This window comes from Squalius cephalus (assembly GCF_949319135.1).
Source record: "Squalius cephalus genome assembly, chromosome: 20".
Classification (NCBI taxonomy): Eukaryota; Metazoa; Chordata; class Actinopteri; order Cypriniformes; family Leuciscidae; genus Squalius; species Squalius cephalus.
Genome location: NC_137141.1, coordinates 14,453,789 through 14,471,528, shown reverse-complemented (window position 1 = coordinate 14,471,528; position 17,740 = coordinate 14,453,789). Strand labels below are relative to the sequence as shown.

The following is a 17,740-nucleotide window of genomic DNA, read 5'->3' as shown; positions in this document are numbered from 1 at the left end:
TGGATGAAGAATTGCAGTATCTCTTTCCATCTAAAAGGGGAGCTCATAAGCACCAAGTTTCGAAATGTATCTTTATTCAGATATTCTCATCAATGTCATACTAAAACATCTTTATGTTTGTTTTTTCCAGCCTTTATCGCTAACATGCTTTTTCATTTTCTCATGTCTGTCACCTTTTATCTCCTCCCCTATTCGTTTGTCATGCTTGTGTGTCACATTTGGGGGCGGCGGGACAGAGGAAGACAGGGTGAGGATGCCTGCAGGCCCATGGAAGGTCTCAGACTTAGACATCATAGTGGACCCTCTGGTGCAATCCTCAGAGCCTAAAGATGGGCCAGAGGCCCCCACAGACTCCGACTGTACTTCTAGTGAGTTTTTTGGGCATGATATCAAGAAGAAATCTTTGATCAGAGTGCATAAAACAGGATTGCACTTCTACTTACAAGACAGATATTTGCCTTTATAAGACATTTAAAAACCATGTTTGATTTTATGTTCTAGATAAATAATATATAAAGACACGGTGAATTGATTTGATTATAAATTATTCACACACACTGACATAATAAATATACAAAAAAACACTAGCTTGCACTTAGTTTGTCAGTACCCATGAGGCAAGTCCTTTGCATAATGTGCTACCTCGTGGGTACTGACAAACAAAGTTCATAAAATGGCAATGTAATCCCCAACCATTATTGATCTTAAAAAGCACACTTAAAAGTACACTTACTATTCCATATCCCAGTAGTCACTAAAGTTAGATCCACATGACTCCTAAAACCCTGAACTGAACTAGTGGAAAAAAAGTAGCTATTATGTAACAACTTTATTTTTGTAAGTAGTCATGAAGATGTCAGGCTGGCCTTAAGAATACATAACAAAGGACTGTATTCAACCTTTAGCATATTTAATTCCAGGAAGAATTTGACCTATTTCGAGAAAAGAAATCCCCATATGTGATAGAGTTTAGTCATTTGCTTCACTGCATTTCTCCTTTGTGGGACTTGGCAGTCGACTGCCAGTGAGTTTGATGGCGTATCTGTCAGACGGATGGGATAAACATGCGTCATCGCCCGTGGCTTTGACAAGCAGAGCAGTGGACTTGGACACATAGGCTTAGTAATCCATTTAACCCAAAGAGAGCTGGATCTGTGCAGAGGACAGGACAGAAATATACCCCACTCAAGCCACTGATTAGAAGTGTCCTGATGTCACAGGGGTCAGAGATGTGAGTGTAGTCCCATTCGAGACTCATCTCCTGCTTTAATGACCTGAAGAGCAGGTCAGTCTGTGTCATAATGAGGCTGACTGGAGAAAGAGCATACACGTCTTTGTCTGTTTCAGTCTAACTCATACTGCTGTGCTCCCTACAGCCAATGATGCAATCTGGCCCTCCTTCAGCAATAATAGGGTTCCTCTAAAACCTCCAGACTGGAAGGACACAAGTCAAGATCATAGCAGCAAGATGGGTACCTCAGACAAGGTGAGATTAAACAGTCCTCCGTAGAACTTAAGCACAAGTTCTACTGAAAGACATCTTTTGAGTCTTGCTTAACTCGTGTTTTTTTTTTTTTTTTTCTTTCACTAGGAAGCCCCTAAGCTGTTAGGGACAGTAACAGCATTGTCTAAGCAGCCTCCACCCATCTATGGAACCTATCCCAGTGCAGGCCATCACTCCACAGTCTGTGCCACCAGCTCTTTGCCCCGCTCTGCTCCTGGCAACTTAGGCTGGCAGAGAACACCCCCTGCCTCTGGTTCCTCATCACAGCTGATCCAACAGCGGATAACAGTGCCTCCCAGTCCTACACCTCAGTCTGGATCAGCCCTCTTCCCTCAGGGTGAGAGGACAGAGCCTCCTCTTGCTGTGGCGGTGCGTCCCTTTATTCCAGACAGAGGGTCCCGGCCCCAGTCTCCAAGGAAGGGTCCTGCCACTATGAACTCCAGCTCAATATACAATATGTACCTGCAGCAGCCTACAGCCAAAAATTACTCCAGCAGCAGCAGACCTGCTGTTAAAGCAGGTAAGAAGCATTTGCATTGGTTCCACATACAGGTATGGAAATTAGCTTTCCATATTATAATTATGCATGTTCCCTTCTATTCAATATGCTTTCTTTTAATTTGCTTCCAGTATACGGAAAACCAGTTCTACCAGGCTCCACCTCTCCCTCTCCAGTTCCACTCTACCAGCAGTCCTTCACAGATGAGGTCGACAGAGAGGCCCAAGAGAGCACTCCCTTACCTCCACCCAATGTGGAGAACATCCCTCGCCCTCTCAGCCCCACCAAACTGACCCCTGTGGCCCACTCCCCTCTCCGTTACCAAAGTGACATTGACCTGGAGGTGCTGAGACGGAAATTATCCAATGCTCCCCGACCTTTGAAGAAGCGAAGCTCCATCACAGAACCAGAAGGACCCAGTGGACCTAACATCCAGAAGCTCTTATATCAGCGCTTCAACACCCTTGCAGGGGGCATTGAGAATGGAGTGGGTGGTACACCTTTCTACCAGCCTGACAGTCCTTTGAACTACATGGCCACAGCCCTAGGTGATGTGGACACTGCCAATGGGAACCTGATGGAGTCAAGCATGTTAGCTGAGCCTTCAGCAGAGCTGCCAATCTCAATCCCTCCTCCCACCTCTTCTGTGTCACCTACAGCTGATGACAATGAGAACCAGCTGACACATCTATGTAGTGACTCAGGGGGTGCCCAGGCGGATGGTGCCTCAGACCCTTCTCATAAGGACAACCATGAGGACAATCATAACAACAACCACACAAATGTGGACACACAATCTAGTCCAGTACCAGAAGCCCATTCCCCTGCAGAGCAGGACACCACAGCACAGTCAGGCACTCCTCCTGGTGCATCTATGGTGAGTTGGCTCTAGCTTGTTGGTTAGGGTCATGTCTAGATGTAGCCCTCATTCTGCAAAAAGTTTTGTGAGACTCACAAGCAACATCCATACAAAGAGTCCTGCAGAAATCCTTTAACCCTAACCGTGGTAGCAGAATGAGTTTATCAGACTGTTGGCTATATCAATTAGCATAGCTCTGATATATTCATTTTGGGGGGTTTTTCTTCTTCAAAAGATGTGGCTCAAAAGGCAAGATGTTAGTCTTTGAAATATGAAAACTAATAGATTTTTTCACACTGCAGGTCAAGCGCACCAACTTGAAGAAGCCTGGCTCTGAGAGGACAGGTCATGGCTTGAGGGTCAAGTTCAATCCTCTTGCATTGCTTTTGGATGCATCTTTGGAGGGCGAGTTTGATTTGGTGCAAAGGATTATCTACGAGGTACTATTCATTTGCCATACGCCCCTTACACCTTGCTTGAACTAGTCTCAGTAGTAGCTTGTCAACTGTTTCCTTCTCAAATTGTGTTTGTTTTACTCCATCCTCAGGTGAACAATCCCAGCACTCCAAATGATGAGGGTATTACCCCTCTCCATAATGCGGTATGTGCAGGTCACCACCATATTGTAAAATTCCTGCTGGACTTTGGGGTCAATGTCAATGCAGCAGATAGTGATGGATGGTGAGGACTATCACTTTTGTCTGATACTGGAATATTGAACATCTGTTGTCATTTCATATTGTACAGATATGAAATTCTCACTCATAAAGTGATGTTAGCAGTTGCTAACTCTATCTCACTTTGTGATCAGGACACCCCTGCACTGTGCAGCTTCATGCAACAATGTTCATCTTTGCAAGTTGCTGGTGGAGTCTGGAGCTGCCATTTTTGCCACTACTATCAGTGATGTGGAGACGGCAGCAGACAAGTGCGAAGAGATGGAGGAGGGTTATGTCCAGTGCTCTCAGTTTCTATATGGTAATATCAGACACATTTTCTGGTTTTGTTATTTTTACTATTAAGAGTTTCTAGAGTAGGGGCTGTACATGATTTTGAAAGCAAATTCATCTGTATTTCCCTTTCAGGTGTACAGGAGAAGCTGGGCGTAATGAATAAAGGGATGGTTTATGCCCTGTGGGACTATGAAGCTCAGAGTGCAGATGAGGTGTCCTTCCATGAGGGCGATGCTCTTACCATCATGAGTCGTAGGGATGACAGCGAGACAGAGTGGTGGTGGGCCAGACTTAATGACAAGGAGGGTTACGTACCACGCAACTTGTTAGGGGTACGATATCTGTATAGGCATGCATTTATTTCTTAAATGACACTGTTATGCATTACAATATTTTGTTTCAATGTAAGGCATAGAATGAGAAAGAATCGACCCTGTAAATTTGTTTAAAAGGCAGGTTCTCCATCAGTAATTGTTGTTCACTGTTGCCATTGTAGCTGTACCCAAGGATCAAACCCAGGCAACGTTCCTTGGCATAGGTGGCCAGAAGAGACAGCGCAAGCTCCTGTAACAGCAGTTGGCATGAAGCTGCGGGATGGCGTCCTGTCTTTGCCATCACCCCAACACAGAACACACAGATGATGGAGAACGTCTGATGCTGGACAAGAGGGAATAACCGAAGAGTGGGCAATTCAGTGGTCTTCCGTTTGCATCCCAGATTTTATTCGTCACTTTGATGTGTTGTTTTTGCAGTATCCCTCTTACCCATATATCTGTTGAGGAACATGTTAGCTTTTCTGACCTCTTCCACAGTGAAAACCTCCTGAGTATATGTGTGTGTGAGAGAGTTTAAGAATGGGATGTTACTGTCAGAACGGGACGTGTATGTGATGATAAGAGTTGGTGACAGAGTATGCAGTCTTGGATTCCAGTGTTTTGTGCTCTGTGGTTATCATCAGGCGAAGAGGAAACTGAAGGGACTGATATTTCATTTCCCACGGTTAGGAAGTTGCTGATTCAGGGAAAAGGAAGGAAAGTGCTGGAAAGTGTTTAGAAGAGACCTTGAGGCTGGTCAAGCTTCTGATGGATAATAAGGAAGTGGCCTGGAATGGAAACATGTATATTTTTATGTGTGGAGAATTATGTGGACTGATGGAGGTGAAATTGTGTAGTCATCTATGAGGAACTGAGTTTTAAAAGGATGCTGAAAGAAAACGGATGCCATAAAAACTAATGCAGTGGCTGTTTTCCCATCAACCAGGGGATATTGACAACACATCACATAAAACCTATATTTCCATGCTTTATTTAAGTTGGGCTTGATTTTTTTATGCTACATGATCTTTTCCCTTTTTAAAGGTTGTTTATTTAATTGAAATGGAAAAAAAACTCTTTAAACAGCTTGATATAGACTTTTATGGCTGTCAAAACAGGCAGGATCTGCCTTGTGTTTGTGCTGCCATACAAGAGCCATTAATGCAATGTCATGTATATGTGCACAATAAAATTTCCACATTGGGACAAAGTCACATGTTGCATTGACTGGATTTTTTCACAGCCTGTATTCTATGCAGGAGTATGATGCTGTGTAGCCTACTCTTTGGGGTTTTGATCTTGAAATATCAACATAGATGCATTTGTTGTGAAGTTTGATATATGTCTGAAGTTTTTTTCTTGCGTTATTTTACTTCATTACTTTGTTAGCTTTAAAATAAATGCTTATCATATATTTAGAAAAATAGACCATTAGAAAGCAGTTGAGAAGTATCATACAAATTTTAATAGGCTATTTAATACGTTTAGTTAAATATTGGATTTAGACATATGTTTCTCAATTTCAGGAAATCATTGCAGGGTACTCCCATGAATGAGTAACTTAGTTTAACCTGACATTACATAATTACGCAAGCTGTCATGGTTTATCTAGCGGTCTTGAACATTCGTTCATTAGTGCTCGATTGCTTTATTGTCAGTAAACGAACTTTGAACTTCTAGACCTACTCATCTTCAAGAGAATACAACGCCACGACGCAATAGGTGCGTAGACCAGAGTGAAAATACAAATTGTCTGTATATATGTTTAAAACTTAACATAAGTGCAATGCATGGCTTAAGAAAACCCAGGTTAACCTAGGCTACAACTGAAAACGCTGGAAATCTCAAATTTCTCAAAATGTTCGTCACAGTTTGTACAGTTACCCACCGTAACCGGTTGTCCACTTCCTCCCGTATTAACTGTATTTCAGAAAATTATGAGCAAAATGTCAAAACAAAATGGATTTCATGTCGTCACCCCACTTCTCGAGAGCGCGGGCATGTCTAAGCGGATGGGGACTACCGTGTTTCTGAAGATGGAGAGCGCACAACCCACCGGTTCCTTCAAAATCCGTGGAATAGGACACATGTGTCAAAATGTGAGGAAATATATCGGTGCATTTCATCAAATCAAGCACCACAATATTTGTTTGACTAAACACATAAAGCTGTTAAATGTTAACGATGTTGAAAATCATTCACTGAATCAAACGTTTACTTCCCGCACACTGCTATGCCTCTAGTGCGCGTTCACACTGCCCTCTAGCGCTTATTAAAGGAACGATTGCATATAGCCTATTATTCTGATAAACATATTTTTTATTCCTTTATAAGGTTGCAAGTTCAAACAAGTCGAGAGGTGTCATTTGTTCTTCTGGTGAGTGTAATGGTAAACATTAAAATGTATTTCCCAGTCATATGGGCACCATTAACCTATTAAATCATGTAGGCCTATTCTATCTCTCTGTCTCTGTGCGTATATGTAGGTGGTAATGCTGGTATGGCCACAGCATATGTAGCAAGAAAACTCAACCTGCCAGCCACCATTGTTTTGCCCTCATCGACGCCTCAACTGGTAGCTCAAAAACTTAAGGACCAGGGAGCTACAGTCAAAGTTGTGGGCAAGGCAAGAGCAAAATACCATCACAGTTATCTTAAATCCCTTTTATTCCCGATATAATGCAGTTACGTTGTCTTATCCTATCTTAAATCATTTACATGACAATGTTTTTATGTGACGTTGTAGGTATGGGATGATGCAAATGCTGAGGCCCTACGATTGGCAGAAAGCGAAGGTCTTACTGTAATACACCCGTTCAACCATCCTCTGGTCTGGTGAGTTTATATGTATAAATAGTTTAAGTTTTCACACAAATGAAAAGTTGTAAAAAAAACAACCTGTCTCTTAGGAAAGGTCATTCCAGCATTGTACATGAACTCAAGGCCTCACTGCCATCCAAACCTGGAGCCATAGTGCTTTCCGTAGGGGGTGGTGGTCTGTTTTGCGGGGTGATGGAAGGGCTGGATGAGGTAGGCTGGGGCAATGTGCCTGTCCTATGCATGGAGACCGTGGGTGCCGATTGTCTAAATGTTGCTCTGAAAGCCAGAGATCTGGTTATGCTGCCTGACATTACAAGGTATAAATGAACAAATCATCTTGAATTCATGAACACATTTTTTTTGTTTGCTTAACTGAATCTTTCTGATATTGACTGCTTGTGCTTGCAAGTGAAGCAACGTGTTTGGGAGCAAAAATGGCATGCCAGCAGGCGTTTGAGTACAGCAAACGTCCCAATGTCATTTCAGAGGTGGTGACAGATCTACAGGCCCTGGAGGCAGTGGAACTGTTCCTGGGTAAGTTCATTGCTATGATTAAGGCCACCAAACAGCTCAATAACAACAAAGCTTGCTTTGCTATCGATTACTGTATACTGTATGCAGATGAGGAGCGTGTGTTGGTTGAGTTAGCCTGCGGAGCATCATTGGCTGCTGTATACAGCGGACTCATTCAGAGGCTACAGGAGGAGGGACGCCTTCCTAAACTGCTCGACCCGCTGGTGATGATTGTGTGTGGGGGTGGCAGTGTGAACCTGCCTCAGCTTCGGCATCTACAGGCAGTCATACGGAAATGACCACCACATCTTTACGTTCTCACACTGAGTAGCACTGACATGTTGTGTTGCATAAATCAAAAGATAAGGATAATCTGCTGTATTTAAAACCAATATTCTTTGGATTTTCTGTAACCTTGCTTTAGTGAAATGCTATTTGTGTGATAAAATCATTTGAAGGAGTTGAATGTTGTCATTTACTACCTGTGACCAGCAGGTGGTGCTAAAGTTTGTCGTTTTGATGTGTGTTGCTTTAAGCAAGACACTTCAGGCAAAAACTTTTTTTCATGCTCTGATCAATTTTGAGATATTGGACAGTGTAAATGCAAATCTACAAATATGATAATGATAATAATAGAAGAGAAGAGAAGCATTCTTAAGGTTTTAACAGTTTTCTTAATGTAAATTCTATTTTCAGCTTAGTGATTTCAGAGATGAAAATCACTACTAAAAGAAAAAAAAGAAGAATATCTTTTTATACACACTCACCAGCCACTTTATTACATTTTTACATTTACATTTATTCATTTAGCAGACGCTTTTATCCAAAGCGACTTACAAATGAGAACAATAGAAGCAGTTAAACTAACAATAGGACAATATAGTGCTATACCCTTCCCAGTTTAATGTAACGCAGTAGGCTACGTGTAGCCTACTTTTAAAAAAATAAAAAATTATAAAGAAAATAGATATAGAATAGAAGACAAAATGTTAGTATTAATGGATCAAGTGTTGCCGAAAAATATGCGTCTTCAGCCGTTTCTTGAAAATGGCCACGGACTCAGCAGCTCGGGTTGAGTTAGGCAGATCATTTCACCAGCAGTGAACAGTCATGGTAAAGGTCCGAGAAAGAGATTTTGTGCCTCTTTGAGATGGCAGTCACTTGCAGAGCGCAAGTTTCTGGATGGCACGTAAGTCTGTAGTAATGAGTTTAGGTAGGAGGGAGCAGAGCCAGTGTTGTTCTGTAGGCAAAAGTCAGTTGAATTTGATGCGAGCGGCAACTGGCAACCAGTGCAATTTTGTGAGGAGAGGAGTGACGTGTGCTCTCTTCAGACCACTCTAGCTACAGCATGTTGGATCAGTTGCAGAGGTTTGACAGTGCAAGCTTGAAGACCTGCTAGGAGAGCATTAGCCTACAATAGTCCATTACAATAGTTATTACTGATGTAATCGAAATTATTCAACCCCCATTGCAAATCAGGTTTATTGGCCAAATTTACAGACTTTCAGCTGTTTGCAATGAACAAATCAAACTAAAGTAATTGAATAACTCAACACAACAAATGATTCAAATGGTTTCCCCAAATTCAACTGAAAAAGCAACTTTTAGTGACTTCTGCAGTCTCAAAATTATTCAACCCCCTGAATAAAATCCCTCACAACAGCACAAATCTGCAAAACAGGTGTTGTCTCAAACACACCTGATGCAACTAATCAAGGGCTTCATTAGTTGCACTAGGGTGCTTTAGCTAGAACATGTGAAATATCTGAACTGGCTAAGTTTGTTGAGTGCCACCTTTGACTGCATGTTAGAAATATGGGTAAGTCAAAAGAATGGTCCAAAAAGTTAAGAGAATATCGCCCTTCACAACCATGGAACAGGATACAAAAAGATAGCAGAGGCACAAAATCATATAAATAAGCCACAGAAGTTTTGGGATTCTGTTCTGTGGAGCGATGAAACTTTTTCTGCCCTATGGATCAGCGGTATGTCTAGAGGAAGAAGAATGAAGCATATGCTGAAAAGAACACTGCCTACAGTTAAGTATGATGGTGGCTCGGAAACCTGCAGTGTGTGGAAGGCAAGATGGATTCATTGAAGTATCAGGAAATCCTAGGAGAAAACCAAGAATATTACTGAACTGGAGGCATTGCTCATGAGGAATGGGCTAAGATTCCTCAGAAACGCTGCCAGAAGCTGGTTATACATCTTGTTTACAGCTGGTCATAACAGCAAAAGGTTACTTACTACTATAAGTACTAAAAATGTTTGCCATGAGGGGGTTGAATAATTTTGAGACTGCAGAAGTCTCTTTTAATGACAAGTTGCATTTTCAGTTGAATTTGGGGAAACCACTTGAAACATTAGTTCTGTTGAGCTATTTTAATTATTTTCGTTTGATTGGTTTATCGCAAGAATCTCCAGTTCCACCTGTTGGAAACTTCAGAAGCGAAGACCAGGAGATTTTGTTGAATCTTCAGCAGGATTCTTTATTGAGAACATGAGCTGTTGATAGCTGCAGTCATCAAGTCTCACTAGTGTACATTAAAGTTTAGATTTTAGGGGCAGTGCTTAGAAATGGAGATAAAGTACCTGGCTGACGACCTTAACAAATCATGCAAATGAAGTATACAGTAATAGCAACCCACCCCAGACTCTAGAATCTAACTAATTCAAAGATTGGGAGAGGGGCTCCAAGAGCCAATAAAGACAAAAGGTGAGACTCTCAGTAATCTGGCTCATTTGACTTACAATAAAGAGAACAGGACTGGCAGGAATCTCTTGCAGGAAACTTTGCTTTGCACCTTAAAATGCTAAATTCAATGTAGCCTACTCCACCTTAGTTTTTCATGTTATGTTATGTAAGGACAAGATCAGCAGATCTTAAACAGATTCTTAAATTTGTAATCCCACACACCACATCCCAGAGGTGCTCTATTGGATTGAGATCTGGTGACTTTGGAGGCCATTTGAGTAGTCAACTCATCGTCATGTTTAAGACTCATCAGACCAGGCAACGTTTTTCCAATCTTCTGTTGTCTAATTTTGGTGAGCTTGTGTGAATTGTAGCCTCAGTTTCCTGTTCTTAGCTGAGTGGCACCTGGTGTGTCTTCTGCTGCTGTAGCCCATCTGATTCAAGTTTCGACGTGTTGTGTGTTCAGAGATGCTCTTCTGCAGACCTTGGTTGTAACAAGTGTTATTTGAGTTACTGTTGTCTTTCAATCAGCTCTAACCAGTCTGGTCATTTTCCTCTGACCTCTGGCAACAACAAGGCATTTCCACTCACAGAACTGCTACTCACTGGATATTTCCTCCTTTTCAGACAATTATCTGTAAACCCTAGAGATGATTGTGCGTGAAAATCCCAGTAGTTCAACAGTTTCTGAAATACTCAGACCAGCCCGTTTGGCACTAACAACCACGCCACGTTCAAAGTCACTTAAATCACCTTTCTTCCCCATTCTGATGCTCAGTTTGAACTTCAGCAGATTGTCTGGACCATGTCCACATGCCTAAATGCATTGAGTTGCTGCCATGTGATTGGCTAAGATATTTGCATTAAAAAGCAGTTGTATAGGTGTAATAAAGTGGCTGGTGAGTGTATATTTTCTCATTATATATATTTTCTTGTGCACACACAAAGTCTTCTGGTATTGGAACTAGGCCTACAGAAATAAATAAATAAATCAAAAATGTGAGAGTATAATGTAAACCACTTGGCTGTAACTCAGGAGCTGATTTGTTTCCTAAGGCTGTTATAAGTGGACTTCATGATCCATGTAAATAACGATGAAATTACCAAGTGCTTTGTCATGTGATTGGGAAAAGGCAGGTAATTGTGTTAGAACAGAGACTGTGGTTGTGGTACATTACAGGCTTTATGCTGCGCTGAATGCCAGGCAATACAAGATACTTCACTGTGGTTAAGATATTGTCCTGCTTCTGACATGAGCAATGTTCTTTTTGCATTGATTGATGATTGTTTGAAATGACTGATACATGAGAATGTTTATCTAGTTATACATTATTGAATAGCTTGAATAAGAGAACGTTTTAGGGAACCAGCTCTTTGTTGGTATTAAAGTTTCTGCCAAGATTGAAAATACCTAATTGGCTTTACGATGAGAGTGCATTTAAGCTTCTCACAGTTTTCAGTCCTAAGGGTTAAATGCAGATCAAAGCCGAGAGATTGATTTTGAGCCCCACAGATAATCTACTCTACTTCTGGCCACGTTTATCTGTACTCTGGAGGTTGTTAAATACACAAGGCAATGATATGCAGGAAGTTAATGCTTGAAGTTGATGTCTTTGTAAAGAATATTTGTGCTATCTGATAGCGTTAAAGGAACAGCTACCCCAAAACTGAATGTCCTTCCAAAACCATATGACTTTATTTCTTCTGTGGAAAAGCAGAAAGTCCTGACGGCTCATTTCCATAAGAAAGTGAACAGGGACAGAACCCCAGGTTTGATGTCATCATGTCTCATCGATGACGTCAAACGTGGTTTAACTTGTCTTGATGTACCTTAGTTCAATGTGGAAGGGCAAGCTGCAGAGGGGACGTTTTTGAGCAAATAATGCGTTTTTGTTTTACGCAAACCAATTGAATGGCTTCAGAAGACATGAAATACAACAATAAATGTATATTTCATTTAAATATTTTATTGTGCTTATTGTCATTTTTGGAGCTCAACAGTCCCCTTTCACTTTAATTCTATGGAAATTAACAGCTTGAACATTCTGCTAAATATTACAAGGGTTTGAAACAACTCAAAAGTGAGTAATGTCAGAGTAACTATTGCCTTAACTATCTAGTATCTTGATAGAAAAGTTTTATAATAGGTACTTTTAGAAAATGTTTCATATACCAAAATATTGAGGCTGCAAAAATAAAAAAAAGAAGAAGATATTAATAATTTATCAAGGACACATTAAATTAAGCAAAATTGGCAGTAATAACCTTTAAAATGTTACAAAAGATTTACATTTCAAATAAATGCTGCATTTAAAATTTTATATTCATTAAAGAACCCTGAAAAAATATTAAGCAGTTTTCAACACTGATAATAAGAAAGGTCTCTTGAGCAGCAAATCAGCATATTATAATGATTTTTGAAGGATCATGTGACACTGAAGACTAATAAGATTGAAGATTGAAGAGTAATAATGCTGAAAAATCAGCTTTACATTACAGGAATAAATTACATTTTAAAATATATTAATATATCAAACAGTTATTTTAAATTGTAACAAATTTCACAATATTAGAGTTTTACTGCATTTGTATTCCGATCAAATAAATGTAGCCTTGGTGAGCACAAGAGAACATCTTCCAAATTTTTGAACGATAGTGTATGTCATATATGCTGTATTTGCATTGGTTTATGTCTCAGTGTAGTTTGTTGTAATATACAGGGATTTCCTAACGAATTATGCTCAGAATCAGTAATTACTGTGTTATTTTAAGGGTCGAACAGGCGTTATGGATAAATCATGTAATCCAGAGAGAATCCTTCTGGCTTAAGCAGTTTTAAAGAGCTGTTTTTTTAGCCGCTTATAGAGAGCACAGCCTCATTCCTATTAGTTCCTGTATAACAATATGCAGACCTGTTTAAATATTTACACACCTCTAAAACTCTCGGCCCCAGTCCTTAGAAGCCCTCTATACATTAAACAGACTTTCCTTCCAACCATGACGCTCTAGTCTGGCATACTGACTCTGAGGATACAGCTTTGGCTTCTGAAAAGACATTTACAGACTGCCAAGACAATGAGGCACGTGGAAAGCCAAGTTGTCCTTGGTGAGTTTTCGGACTAAAGATCTGTTGCCAAAATAGCCGAAGGAGAGATGGTGATCATGTACAGTTGTAGCGGGGAGTGGAGACAGAAATTGTAAACTTTTTTTTTTAATAATATGTATAAGTAAAAGATGTGGAAAGTGCATAGGAGAGTGATAACAGAGGGCAAAGTCATCATAGTCATGGCAGTAGCGGTGATGACACCGCAAAAGCGGTTCCTCTGAAAGGTTTCATAACCCTGGGTAAAAAGCGGTACTAACCCTACTTAAATTACACGTGTGAAAAGTTCCTCAACTGGGTTTAAAACTGGGGTTAAAAATCACAATAATCTAGGGATAACGGCCCACTGAAGTGCCTTGGAACAAAATACGCAGCTTTCTATGATGTGTTGTCGTAATTTCCACTGAAACAGGAAGCTAAGGCGGGACATATTGCTTGGCTCCTCCCCCTTTTCAAATAGCCAATAGCGTTTAGTTTACCTCACAGACTGCAAGTCGCACTTGACGGCACCATGGAAGCAAATCCGAGCGCTGATGATACGTTGGATTCAATAGTAGAGGTGTGAATAAATTCTATCTTAACCAATGTTGCCTATTAATGATCAATTCAAAATTCGGACTCATGTTCAGAGAGTCAGGAACTCTGGTGAGTCTTAATTTTTTGACTAACATTAATTTCTGGAAATAAATTAGAGCAGGCAGTATGCAGTTTTGGGAATTAAAATTCGATCATGGGTTAGTGTAGCCCCATGGCCCAATCTCCATCACCAGCTGCTGCCATGCCTGTAATTCCACCAGACAGCCCACCATGTACAATCATTCCCATAATCCCATGTAAGTCTGTCTGTGGCCTGCTTTTGCCTTAATAAATCGTATGGATCTCTTCCTTGAGTTGCTTTTAAGTGGAATGAGTGCTACGTTAAATATCACATGACTTACTGTATACAGAAGTATTTTGGGAAAGGCTGTTAATGGGACGTCAATGTTCAATTGGTATTTCATACTAGTACACAAAAAAAGGAAAATAAGTATTTTTCATCTTTTATGTGTTATGCACTTTATATTGACTCATTGCACTGCCATGCTTCTGATAATTGCATCTGACTTTACATCTTACTGTAAAAATACTTTTAATAGCTATGTCTAATAATAAGTCTTGTACAATAAAAAAGAACTCAACTGTAATGAATAAATAAATAACTAATAAAATGCAATTGGAGTGGAATATTTATCCAGCCCTGGCAAATTTGTCTGAAATTTCAGATTTGCTTTGCTAATTAGTGCCCATTTTATGTTAATTATCCCGTAAGCTAATTTGGTGTTTATCAAATCAATCCTTAAAGTTTGGCAAGACTTCCACCAATGAAGGGTTTTCATCTATTATAACAGAAATCATTGTTGTGATTCAATGTTACAGAATGGAAAAGAAAGCTTTGTGACCACATTGGTATTATTACTTTTTACACTTACATTTCTAAAAAAAATGTCATTGATCTTTGATTTAACATTTCAAATAGTAAAGTAAGATATACTAATACTGTCTTTGAGAAGTGCTTTAAATTTATATTAGTAAAATGAACAAATTATAGGTCATGTACAATACAAAATTTGTCTTAGTGTAATATTTAATTAATTATATTAACATAATTGCATTTTTATTAATAGGCCAGTAGTAATTTACAGACTTACAACCATCTATATTTACCTGTTTATGAGCAATGCATGTCGTTAATTAATTTAAAATTTTAAGTGTGATTTAAATGTCCACTGTTTTGGCACTTTCCCATAACACTCGTTTCTTAAAGGGATAGTTCACCTAAAAATGTCATCATTTACACACCTTTAAGTTGTTCCAAACCTATATGGGTTTCTTTCTTCTGCTGAACACAAAAGAACACATTTTGTTCATTTTGTTCGACAAGAATGTCGGTGACCAAACAGTTTCTGCTCCCCATTGACTTCCATAGTATTTCTTTCCCATACTACGGAAGTCAACTGTCTGGTTCCCATAGCAGAAGAAAGAAACTCATACAGGTTTGTAACAACTTGAGGGTGAGTAAATGATGACACATTTTTTTTTCATCATTTTTGAGTGAACTTTCCCTTTAAGGCATAGCCTACTTAAGAAAATGAAGTATGCCTACTACATTTCCCGCATAAACATGCGTCCCTAACGGTTGCGCATGCGCACTAATTGTCAATCACAAAGCCAAAAGGGATGACGTCACCTGCCTGTCGGGTCGTTCTGTATTGTTGCACAGGGGAATGAGAGCGCAGCGCACGAGCTCAGAGCGTTCGCGGGGAGGATGGGACTGTTTACAAGGTAACGTTAAGTTCTCAATCTCAGACGTCAAACTGACAGCTACATGAGACGTTCAGAAAAACAAGTAGTGTAAATACAGCCGACTTTGGACTTCTTTTTAAGTAATTTGTCTTTAAAGGGTGGGACATAGAGATACATGCGAAATCGGCGGTTCAATGGACGAGTGATTCTCGTCAGATTTATAAAACAAATGAAACGCGTTTGTTTCCAGTTTCAGCATTCAAACGCTACCTTTTTGTAATTATTTTACTTCTTTGATCTAGTTCACTTTAGAAACTGCACTTTATACTGTGTTTATCTCACTAACTCATGACAGTTTGATATATGTTGCCATTTAAAACTCCTTTACACGCAAGATTTACTTGAGAGTTTAATTCAGACAGTAGTTGTCACTGTTTTGCCAGCTGTTTTTTGCTACTTTTCTTGAAGGACAAAGGAAAGTTAATGATTAATCAAATGGAAATCTACTTTTCATACACTGCAGTAGAAATGTTGGTATCAGAAAGTTTCTTTTGATGCGAGTTGTGTTTTGATAATGAAGTACGATGAAATGTTTTACGAAGTACGAAGTAAAACCCCACAGATAAAATATTTACACTGTAACGTTACATTTTTTTTTGCTGCCTTAAATTTTTAAGTACAGTCAACTTGGATGTTTAAGTCATTTCAACTTAGGCTATACTTTAAACTGATTTAAAAATTAGACGAATCTTGCATAACTTATAAAAAAGGTGTAAATTGCTTAACTTATTTTGATGAGTTAAAGCAATGTAAAAACGTTGTCATAACTTATTGATCATATAATATTTGTGAAAGATATTGTTAATTCACAACACAGCAGAATTGTTACTACGCTAATTTTTGGTCTGGACAGAGTAGGCTATACATTGGTTTTTAGCACATTTGTTGTAGTTTTTCCTGTATAAGCTTTGATATGTTGTTGTGACTTGTATAAGGTCAAAAATTAGGCTGTTTTTTTCAATAAGATCCGATCTATGAAAACTGAGTTTTTTGAGGCATTTTAGTCTGTTAGATTTGAGGTCATGTAATATGTTTGTGTGCTAGACAAAATTAACATTTAGTAGATGTAGCCTATGCATCTAAACTTATTGATAATATTGATCATAACCACATTTTTTGTCCTCTCCCTGATTCCACCTGCCAGTAGCTTACTACATCCCTTCAATATGTCCTTCACAAACTGGCAAAGACTGCTTGTCAAGGGTCTTTCGCATTACATGCAGTACCAAAAAGATCTTGGGGACTGATAGGCTGCTGTGTGTGTGGTCTGTTTTCTGATTGTTTGGAGGATGAATAAAATAATGCCTGGGACTATTATTTTCTCCTTTGTCGTTACTTTGACGCAAAGTGGAATGATTATGTCTGCACGCGATCCACCTCAGCATTTTGAATTATTGCAATAGCAAGCAGTTATAGCGTTCTTCTGTGATCAAGCTCACAAGCACAGACTTGCAGTGACAATGTAAGCATTAAAGCAAAGAGTCTGATGCGACCGAAATTGCTGCTCGCTCATGGATGTAATGCAGGTTCGTTCACATCGAAAATCATTGCCACATTCCTTTACATCCGCGACTGCTCATCCAGGGCCGTCTGACCTTATTAATTTGTTGCACCGTGCAGTGTTCAGCGTCTCTCGTTTAGTCACATCTATAGTACTTAACGTGCTGGGCGATAAGCCAAATCCCTCCAGCAGGGCCCAGAATTCCTGCCTGCAGTCCCGGCACTTTGTCTTTTTTGGGGGGGGGGGGAGAGGGTTGATGGTTTATGTGAAGGGTGTGTGTGCTTGTTCATGGTCGTGCACAGCAACGAGAGTTTGTTTTGGCCTAATTGGGGAGGTTGGTAGAGATGCTGACATTAGACGTGTGGGAGATGTCTTTAATTACAGAGGTGGGGTCACATTGAGACATCTTCACTATCTCAGGGCTAGAGAATGTCAAAATAGTGCCAAGATATGATACTGGGACTTCTTTCAGAGTGCAACCGATACCAGACGAAAGACTCCACCCTCCTGTGGGCTCTTCCTCTGAGCTAATCTGGTTAAGTAGTTTTTTTTAGGTTTTAAGTGTTATGTGTAGTTTCTGTGTCTCTTGAATACGTAATGTATGATGCAATATGTTGCAAATAGAAAGATGTGTAA

At 39.8% G+C, this 17,740-nt stretch overlaps 3 protein-coding genes across 22 annotated transcripts in view; all 3 read left to right on the top strand.

Annotated features, from left to right (window-relative positions):
* ppp1r13ba (protein phosphatase 1, regulatory subunit 13Ba) overlaps positions 1–5,343 on the top strand; it is a 42,405-nt gene extending 37,062 nt beyond the window's left edge. For 13 of the 19 annotated variants that reach the window (XM_079853611.1, XM_079853610.1, XM_079853596.1 and 10 more), the window contains 9 exons: positions 237–368; positions 1,377–1,486; positions 1,592–2,024; positions 2,135–2,880; positions 3,165–3,302; positions 3,410–3,543; positions 3,674–3,840; positions 3,948–4,147; positions 4,312–5,343. In XM_079853611.1, the coding sequence (XP_079709737.1) occupies positions 237–368; positions 1,377–1,486; positions 1,592–2,024; positions 2,135–2,880; positions 3,165–3,302; positions 3,410–3,543; positions 3,674–3,840; positions 3,948–4,147; positions 4,312–4,353 (2,102 nt within the window). In that variant the 3' untranslated portion in view covers positions 4,354–5,343. The remainder of the gene's footprint in view (positions 1–236; positions 369–1,376; positions 1,487–1,591; positions 2,025–2,134; positions 2,881–3,164; positions 3,303–3,409; positions 3,544–3,673; positions 3,841–3,947; positions 4,148–4,311) is intronic. The other 6 variants (XM_079853599.1, XM_079853598.1, XM_079853595.1 and 3 more) reach the window with 2 other exon arrangements.
* Positions 5,344–5,720: 377 nt separating this feature from the next.
* On the top strand, positions 5,721–7,921 carry sdsl (serine dehydratase-like). Its single transcript, XM_079854316.1, has 8 exons — positions 5,721–5,851; positions 6,061–6,228; positions 6,464–6,506; positions 6,616–6,755; positions 6,876–6,964; positions 7,039–7,266; positions 7,359–7,483; positions 7,571–7,921. The coding sequence occupies exons 2-8, from the start codon at positions 6,067–6,069 to the stop codon at positions 7,759–7,761; spliced, it is 978 nt and encodes a 325-aa protein (XP_079710442.1). The 5' UTR covers positions 5,721–5,851; positions 6,061–6,066; the 3' UTR covers positions 7,762–7,921.
* Positions 7,922–15,496: 7,575 nt separating this feature from the next.
* daam1a (dishevelled associated activator of morphogenesis 1a) overlaps positions 15,497–17,740 on the top strand; it is a 53,381-nt gene continuing 51,137 nt past the window's right edge. For both annotated transcript variants that reach the window (XM_079853399.1, XM_079853397.1), the window contains exon 1: positions 15,497–15,582. The gene's annotated coding sequence lies outside the window, so the exon portion shown is untranslated. The remainder of the gene's footprint in view (positions 15,583–17,740) is intronic.

Excerpts from the sequence above, each read along its gene's own strand:
- sdsl (XM_079854316.1), top strand. The coding sequence starts at position 6,067 with ATGAGCAAAATGTCAAAACAAAATGGATTTCATGTCGTCACCCCACTT. Across the intron at positions 6,756-6,875 it reads CAGTCAAAGTTGTGGGCAAG|GTATGGGATGATGCAAATGC; the intron begins GCAAGAGCAAAA and ends GTGACGTTGTAG. Across the intron at positions 7,484-7,570 it reads GGCAGTGGAACTGTTCCTGG|ATGAGGAGCGTGTGTTGGTT; the intron begins GTAAGTTCATTG and ends TACTGTATGCAG.